This window comes from Cydia pomonella, chromosome 4 (assembly GCF_033807575.1).
Source record: "Cydia pomonella isolate Wapato2018A chromosome 4, ilCydPomo1, whole genome shotgun sequence".
In the NCBI taxonomy this organism is placed as follows: domain Eukaryota; kingdom Metazoa; phylum Arthropoda; class Insecta; order Lepidoptera; family Tortricidae; genus Cydia; species Cydia pomonella.
The window spans coordinates 1,317,693-1,326,729 of record NC_084706.1 but is presented as its reverse complement, the minus strand read 5'-3'; the positions used below and the strand labels follow the sequence as shown (position 1 = coordinate 1,326,729).

The 9,037-nt window shown below is 37.0% G+C and overlaps 1 protein-coding gene across 1 annotated transcript; it reads right to left on the bottom strand.

Annotated features, from left to right (window-relative positions):
• Positions 1-34: 34 nt before the first annotated feature.
• On the bottom strand, positions 35-8,807 carry LOC133516820 (TIP41-like protein). The gene is made up of 6 exons (XM_061849805.1): positions 8,648-8,807; positions 8,419-8,576; positions 6,539-6,718; positions 5,978-6,191; positions 5,200-5,358; positions 35-255 (listed from the first exon to the last, which is right to left on the bottom strand). The coding sequence occupies exons 1-6, from the start codon at positions 8,660-8,662 to the stop codon at positions 148-150; spliced, it is 834 nt and encodes a 277-aa protein (XP_061705789.1). The 5' UTR covers positions 8,663-8,807; the 3' UTR covers positions 35-147.
• Between the last annotated feature and the right edge of the window lie 230 nt (positions 8,808-9,037).

The window sequence follows — 9,037 nt, the reverse complement described above, 5'->3', positions numbered from 1 at the left end:
CTAAATTTACACTAGGGGTACAGATGTAAAGACGTTTTTCTATAGACATACGCACTTTATTACATAACTTATAATATAAAATAATTTTTACTAAATATTTACTGTTAATGGATTTCTATTTTAAAAGATCGTATAAAAATATTGTTATTAACTACAATTCGACTCTGAATGAACTATTAGTTTGTGAAGAGTCTTCTCTCTGACTGGAAGAAATGGAATAACATCGTCTGCCTCCTTCATTTGTGATGTAGGAATCTGAAAAAAAAGTAGGTCATTTAAATGGCATTTGAGGTTTTGTTTTTTATATACCACGTCGGGTATTTTTTAGAGAACCACTAGCACCTTGATATAGAGTTGGCAGGGAGTTAACTCTAACTATTTGCCATATTTTCGGGATCTCGGAAACGGTTCTAACGATTTTGCTGAAATTTGGTATATGGGGGTTTTTGGGGGTAAATAATCGATCTAGATTAGTCTTATGTTTGGGAAAACGCAAGTTTCCGAGTTTTCATGCGTTTTTCTTTCGACGCAGAATATGGTCGGTAATTTCGTGTTACCGGCCACTGTCCGTCTGGTCCAGCGGGTTAAAACGCGGACTGCTAAACGAGTGTTACGGGTTCGAATCTCACCCGGTGATTAACTTTTTTTTTATATATTCAAGTTTATATATAAGTAATTTTTTAATTTCTATTGTTTTAGACAAGTTTAATTTAGTATAAAAATGTAGTTAAGATTATCACCTATACACCACCATATTACAATAAATAGTTATAACCGAGCAAAGCTCGGTCGCCCAGGTACTGTATATAAAATGGCAACTTAAGGCAGAGATAGAAAGTACAGTCTCACCTGATTTTGTAAAATTGAGTGAAATTTAACTAATCTTAATTCTACTGGCAAAACATTCCACAACCGAACAGCCCGGAAGGTAAAAGAGCTGTTATAAAATGTTGAAGTATATGGGGAAGGTAAAAAAAACTCTGTTTAAATTTGTATTAAAAAAAAATGTGTTGGGGTTTATATTTTTTATATCATTTCTACTCACGAGCGTTTTCCATTTTTACCGAGAAATAATTGTCCCCAATTTTTTTGTCTTCTATGACCATAACATCTATAACCTAACGGATAATATTATATATAATTATATAATATATGTACATTATAGTATATTTATGTAAGTTTATTACCGTTAGTATATATTATTTATCGCTATTTTGCTTGTTTAAAGTTATTTATTCTGTTTTTTTTTTTAATGCCTGCACGTACTACTGTTTCTGTTTAGCCTGATGGTTGACTGGTAGAGAATGCCTTTAGGCATTAAGTTCACCATTTGTACCTTATTTGTTATATTGTGCAATAAAGTTTAAATAAATAAATAAAGATTGTATGACATTTTTGAGACACTTTTTTTTACCGTATTATGGTCGAAAGAGCTCGTGGTTCTGAACTTCTGACTGAAAATAATATAAGTATTCACAATTCTTTAATGCAAGTTGGGGGTACAGCTACAGTCAGTGTGCGGTTCCCATATAAATTGCAGTCGGGCTGCAGTCCACCTGTATTGCCCCTAAGTACTCTTAAAAAAAACCGGCCAAGAGCATGTCGGGCCACGCTCAGTGTAGGGTTCCGTAGTTGCTCTTCCGTCACAATAAGCTAAACTGGATCTTAAAGTATAGTAAATTGTTAACCAAGGGATGAAACGGTACCTTTCACGCGAGTTAAACAAGTAGGCTGCATAATCAGTACCTAATTAAAGTAAGTCTTTTTACTATGAAGGGGAAACTTTTTGCGATAACTCAAAAACAGCTAAACTGATCCTGTCCGCTATAGTTTTCATTTAATGTCTTTCTTAAGCTCTACTTCAACGATTTTTTTCATATTTTTTGGACCTATGGTTCAAAAGTTAGAGGGGGGGACACATTTTTTTTTTCTTTCGGAGCGATTATCGTCGAATATATTCACTTTATCAAAAAATGTTTGTTGAATACCCCTATTAGTTTTGAAAGGCCTTTCCAACGATACCCCACACTGTAGGGTTGAAGCAAAAAAAAATTCACCCCCACTTTGCGTGTAAGGGAACTACCCTCAAAAAAATTAAATTTTTAGATTTTATTGTACGACTTTTTCGGCTTTATTGATTTATATATCCATGCCGAATTTCAGCTTTCTAGCACTAACAACCACGGAGCAAAGCCTCGGACAGACAGACAGACGGACATGGCGAAACTATAAGGGTTCCTAGTTGACTACCTGTTTCTAGTTACTGCCAGTCAAACTCTTACTAGGCACGATTAAAACGCAAGTGAAGGATCCGCGCGAAATCACCTTTTCATGCAAACGTAGTCCTCACTTACCTCTCTAGATATTTACAATAATGAAAATATTTTGATACTTTTTGTTGCATATCAACCACAGCTATGTTCTTCTTTTGTTTTTTTATTATTATATGAGTTAGGAGCATTAAAAAAGTTGTACGAAATCTGTTTTTCACTCCAAATTTTTACAATAATCAATAAATCGAAAATAGTCAAACGTAGGGCCAAAGCTTTGGTTAATATACCTCAAATTATGTAATCATATTTTCCATTATGTCAATATCCAAACGGCCGTCCCCTTTCCTCTTAAACCTTTACCATTTAGGATTCTGACACATTTCACTTAGTTCATACTCGTAATACTAAATCCTAAATCGTAAAGGTGCAACCGTATTTAGTAAGTGCACTAACCAAAAGGGATTATAATAAAATCCTAATTAGGATGCCAGCCAGGACGACAGAATTAAGTAAGGTGCGTATTTAACTTGTCTAAGTGCTTCAAACGCTTTACACACCTTACTTAATTCAGTCTATATATTCTCCTATCTATCTAGTTTCCTAACTAAGATACAGAATAGTTTATCAGCCACACTACACCGAATGGTTTACTGAATCTTAATTACACAATTTTCATTTTATGTCGTTATAAATATATGTAATTCTAAAAAGTGTATAAGAGACAGGTACTGTTTTAATGGTTATGGTTCACCAAATCCCATTCGTTCGCGTAAAATTAAGATACATAATATTTATTATAAATATGATACCAAATTAATGGTTACCAAGGTTAGTATTACATATTTCAATTGAAAACAAAAATATAAATACTCGCAATAAAAGAAAAAAATATATAAATACTATAGCTGACTATTGAGATGTTAGTTTTGTATGCCTAACGATAAATTTGACTAAATAATACATGGTAAAATGAAACTTGGTCAAGTTTCAAGAAATAATTTGCCAAAAAAGAGATTTGCTAACTGTAAAAGTGGGATAAGTTGTTTTGCTAAACATTTTTTTGGAAATGATAATTTAGAATGTGATACTTTGGGAACAGTTTTTTGGCTATTCATTAGTAAACCAACCTAATGAGGCACAGAACATTACAACTCAGATATTTAATATGCAATTTCCTAGATTCAACGGTATTAGTAATGAACTTTAAAATGCCGCGACAATAGATCACTGATTGGTCGATGTGGTACTCAAAAGGCCCGAAACTACAATAAATACTGTATTTACGAAATAGCGCTGGTGGCCTAGGGAGCGCTGGTGGCCTAGGGAGCGCTGGTGGCCTAGCGGTAAGAGCGTGCGACTTACAATCCGGAGGTCGCGGGTTCAAACCCCGGCTCGTACCAATGAGTTTTTCGGAACTTATGTACGAAATATCATTTGATATTTACCTCTCGCTTTTCGGTGAAGCAAAACATCGTGAGAAAACCGGACTAATCCCAACAAGGCTTAGTTTACCCTCTGGGTTGTAAGGTCAGATGGCAGTCGCTTCCGTAAAAACTAGTGTCTACGCCAAATCTTGGGATTAGTTGTCAAGCGGACCCCAGGCTCCCATGAGCCGTGGCAAAATGCCGGGACAACGCGAGGAAAAAAGAAAGACTGTATTTACGAAATACTGCAAACTTGTTATTTTGCGACTCTCGTGTCGAAGTCATTCATAAGGTTACGTTATCAGTAAAATATGTTTTACTTAGATTAGATCTATGATTTAATTAAAACATAAAACGGCAACTTCGGAGACATCTGATTAAATGCAACTTAACACATCATAATCATAATTGATTAACGATGATGCAAATCATATCGCTATAGGTAACTAATAATATTTTTGCAATAGCACACGGTCGAGTTCACAAAAACGTCCAACGTCCCAAAAATATATTTTTGTACTCGACTGTAATTGTTGAATTAAGATTTCGTATACCAAACTCAACTATTAGATTCGTTTCGATACGCTGTAGTCAACTGTAAAAAAAATGACCAATCACGTGCCGCCGCGCGCCACTTCTTTTTGTTTGAAGTTGACAAAGTAATTGAACAAATATTCAATATTTACAGAACTACACTAGGAAAATAGTTTACATTAGTAAAGATGGTGGCGATTTCTATATTCCATTCCAGACAACCTACTTTTTCGTTAAGTTTACTTCCGATTATGTAACTACATCACTAGATGTCACTACAAATGGATATAATTTTAAGGCATGAATACAAGATTAAGAAGGTTGCATATACCTCGTTTGTCAAGACCTTTCTTTATTTCTATTAATTTTCGCATTCGATTCATCTTTGTCATATACGTTGTTAAACATAAGCTTGTCTCTTTCTCTTTCGGTGTGCTCGTTAACACGTGCACATTTCTTGCTTGCCTAGGCGCGACTAAAGGCAACTTGTACAAGGTAAGTCATAAGTGCCTACATTTTGCAACGCCGATAACCTATATTTAGTTATAATATCATTGGTATAACCCAAACTGTGCGCCGCCGCGCCCTGGTGCGCCGTCGACAGGAAGGAGGGACGCCGTGAGGCATTCAAGGGCGGAGCCAGCCGGTGAACTAGGGGGGGGGGGGGGCAAGTAGATATCGCCGGAGGCCTAGGGCGGGGGCAGACGCCGTAGAGGGGCGTAAAGTTTGAGCTCCAGCTGCCCTTAGGTATGTTAAGACGCCGAGATAAAAATCTAAATTTGCAAGTGCGATGCGGACCGAAAAGGTTTGTTGGCAACCCCCGGTACAACCTATCGACAGTTTATCATTGTTTCTTTATCGCTCGAACATAATGCAAGAGCGATAAAGACGCAGATAACGTAATTGCGATTATCGTGGTAGACCCGCAGGCCCCTCAAATCTTAAAATATATAACTTAGAAATATTACCTGTAAATCTTCAGCTTTCGATTCTTTTGCCGTGTATTCTCGTATGACATAGTTTGTGTTTAACATGTGAAACATTCTAGTTTCGTGAGATCTCACCATGACATCATCAACTCTTAGGAAGTATCTGAGCAACACAAACCAGTAGCTTGGCATCACTCTCTGAAACATATATTTTTTTTATTTTTAACCTCCTAAGTCCCAATGTTCTTTTAAAAGGATAAATTCAAATCGAAAATTTTGTGCTTTCCAAATTAAAAACTGCAAAAATTAGGGACTTAGGCCGCGGACTGGACAAGCGGCGCGCGGCTTATTAAGGCCACTCATAAATTGCGCTTGACCAAATGTACGAACGGCCTTGATCTGCCGCTCGCCACTTGCGTTCAGTCCGCGGAGGAGTTAGGAGTAAGAACATTTAGAACTTGTATTCGAATTTTACGCACATGGAGCATTCAACAAGTCAGGTAGTTGGCAGAGCGCTGTAGTATCGATCCAGAAGCCATGAGTTCAAGTCTCACCCAAGGCAGTAATTTTTCCGCTTTTAAATTTATTCTACGCTTAATAGCAACGTTCGCAGACGCTTCTGCAACAATGTTTACGCAGCTCTATTTGTTGTTAATATATTGAAATCATTCGCACGCTTCTGGTAAGTTTCCGTAGCTCAGTTGGTTAAGAGCGAAAAAAGGTCCAAAAGCTCGCATGTGGGAGTCTTGCTGGAAGCGGTGAATTTTTCCACTATCCCCTTTAAAATGCTTAATAAAAATGGTTCTTTATTACTTACAATTTTGACAGATAGCTTGGATATGCCATGGTCATGCAATTCATCCTCGAACAATGTGAGGTCATGGTAGAACAGTATTTGGTCTTTCTGTTTCAATAACTCGTAGTTGATGTTCTCGTCGGTGGGTTCAATACTGATGTTGTCGGTGACCGTGCCCTTGTAGTCGGTGGAGAACGTCCAATCAAAATTTCTCTTCTTCTTAGTGGCATCTGGTCTATGTAAAGAAAAAAAAAAGAGTTCTACTTAAAATAAATACAAATGTTAGATGTGGACTGTATGGAAGTAACTCTGTCTATCTGATAATGTTGAAGTAGTTTAGCGAAAAGGATCCATCCTCAAACTTTTTACACTTTTTTTATTATAGTTTATTCATATTAATCAAACCCCATCAACTTGCAAACACGTTGCGTTGATGCGAGAAGTGTATTCAAGCTGTGTAAAGCTCGAGCAATAGGAGAGTTCCTGCGCGACACAGTTCGAGAAGCCGGCACCGATAGAAGACAGCGATCACGAGGCCGAAACTCAAATCTTGTATGCGTTATAATTTTATACAACACCCACCTTGCTCCCTGCCAAGCTTCTGCACAAGACACTTCTATAGCTTCCGTTGTACAGGATACGAGCTTTAAAGCATCCAGAGGGTTAAAACTGATTTTAGCTCCGTTCTTATGTGTCAATGATAAAATATTCTTAGGAAACACCATATCAGGAAAATGTGGAATAGTCAGTTCTTTACAGTATCTGAAATTAACAATATGTAAGTATGGAAGTGGTCTATTATACTGAAAACGAATAGAAGTACAGTCAAGTGTAAAAATATGGGTGTACACATCTTACTCAAAAATATGTCCCATAGCATCTTATTCCAGTGTAATAAGAGCGTAGTACCATATTTATGAGACGATTTATTTGATACTTATTTTTGCACTCGACTGTACATATAAAAAGTAACACTCTGCCTGAGTAGATTGTATTATTCTATAAAATCTTATAAAATATGTGCTGTGCATGTGCATGCATGCATCTATCAGAAAGATTTAGTTTTCTGGCTACTGTTAGCAGTCACCGTCTGTGATCTAGTGTAAATCTGACTTTAGCCATTCCACCGAAAAAGTCACATGTGTACTCTAGATCTTTCACTGCCTACTCAGTTAAGCTGTGAAATGGTCTACCAGTGGATGTAAGGAAATCGCAATCTGTTGCCTCTCTCAAGAAGTTGATAAAGTTAAATAAAAAATAAAAATAAAATAGCCTTTATTTACAGAACAAAGAACAGTTGCACACTATCTCTCTATTATCTCCCATCTTTTGTATTCTTTGCCTGCTTGCCCTTCGGCAAAGGCCTCCTCCAACGTTCTCCACTCTCTCCGATCTATTGCCACTTTGCTCCAGGTACGGCCAGCTACCTGCGCGATGGCATCATCCCATCTCATTAGAGGTCTCTTCGCCCCTCTCTCTCTCCCTCTCTTGGGTACCATTGGGTGACTCGCTTGCTCCATTTATCTGTGCCTCGGATGATATGGCCAGCCCACTTCCATTAAGTCTTCTTATTTTTGTGGCAATGTCTTGGACTTTCATCCTATTCCTAATTAGGGTATTACGTAGCTGGTCAGTCTTACGCACACCTATCATGCTCCTTTCCACGGCGTGCTGGCAGCATGCTAGATGGGATGTTGTAGCTTTTGTCAGGGCCCAGGTCTGGCTATCATACATTAGGACGGCAAGAACACATGTGATGAATAGTTTACCCTTTGTCTAAGAGTGGAGTTGTTTATCTTTGCAGACTTCTTTCAGGGACCAGTACCTTTTCCACCCAAAGGTGGTTGAAAAAGTTGTGGTCATCAAACTCCTGATATTAGAACTGAGTACTTTTTATTTATGTATATATATATGTATATTTATTATGTGTTAATGCACATGCATATATTTATTTATAATATGTATCTTATATATAGGTTTATGTATATGTTATAGTTTGCGTATGTATTCATACTACGGGTTTTCTACTTTTTATTTTATTATATTGTTATCGATTGCTCTTATCACACTATTATGTGTATCCAAAATTCCCATATGGCTACTGTTAATACTGATTTGTCTTTTACCTGTTAGTGTTTGATCCTTTCGCATATTCTCATTTCTTTTAGGTATAAGTTCGCATTTGTACATAACATTTGTTTTTTTGTATTGTTTTGTCTGTTTTATGTTAACCTGTTTCTTTCTCTTCTTCTTCTTTAGCCCTTCTCTACCCTTCGGGTGTAGGCCTCCTTCATTTTATGCCACTCGTCACGGTTCTGTGCAACCTGGAGCCACTTCTTCCCCGCAGTTCTTTTGATGTTGGAGTCCCAACGCATCTGAGGTCTACTTTATCTATTTATGTGCAATAAAGTGACATACATACATACGTACAAAATACAAAGCCGAAGCTGAACAATACTTACATGCAAAATTGACAAAACTGATCATCATCTCTCTCACAAACAACTTTCGTAGAGCAGACGCTAGGTAAGATACAGCTTATGTCATAGGATATATGCCATGGGCCAAATTCTATGGACTTCGAGTTACTAGTGAAACGCCGGGCGTCGACTCGAGACTCCTGAAAATCAAGAATTTACATTTTCGATTTGTAACATAGATTACTGCAAGGCGGCAAATTTTAATACAAACCTCTAAAGTCAGCATTATTGGGATTTGAAAAACAGAACAAATATGGTGAAAAAGTAATTATAAAGAGAAATTTTAATAATGCTATAGCTATATTAGCTATAAAACAAGAAATCGGAGACCATTGACCCAAGCCAAAGTTTGACACTTCACTGACATGACATTAACAGTCAATTAAGGTAACGTTCATAAATCACAATGTATGATTCCTTCAAATTTAAACCAGACTGTCCTATATATTATGCTACTCTTTGCCAAAGAGTAAAGTAAGTATATCTTGCTCTTAGTGAGTATTGTATTCTTTGATCGTGCTCCACTTTATATCTCCATGATGTCGACACACTTCTTGACCAAACCGAAGTACACTGTCGGATTATTTTAGGTCCGTGATAG

Excerpts from the sequence above, each read along its gene's own strand:
- LOC133516820 (XM_061849805.1), bottom strand. Across the intron at positions 6,719-8,418 it reads CAGTTTTGTCAATTTTGCAT|ATACTGTAAAGAACTGACTA; the intron begins GTAAGTATTGTT and ends TGTTAATTTCAG. Across the intron at positions 6,192-6,538 it reads GAAGCTTGGCAGGGAGCAAG|ACCAGATGCCACTAAGAAGA; the intron begins GTGGGTGTTGTA and ends TTCTTTACATAG.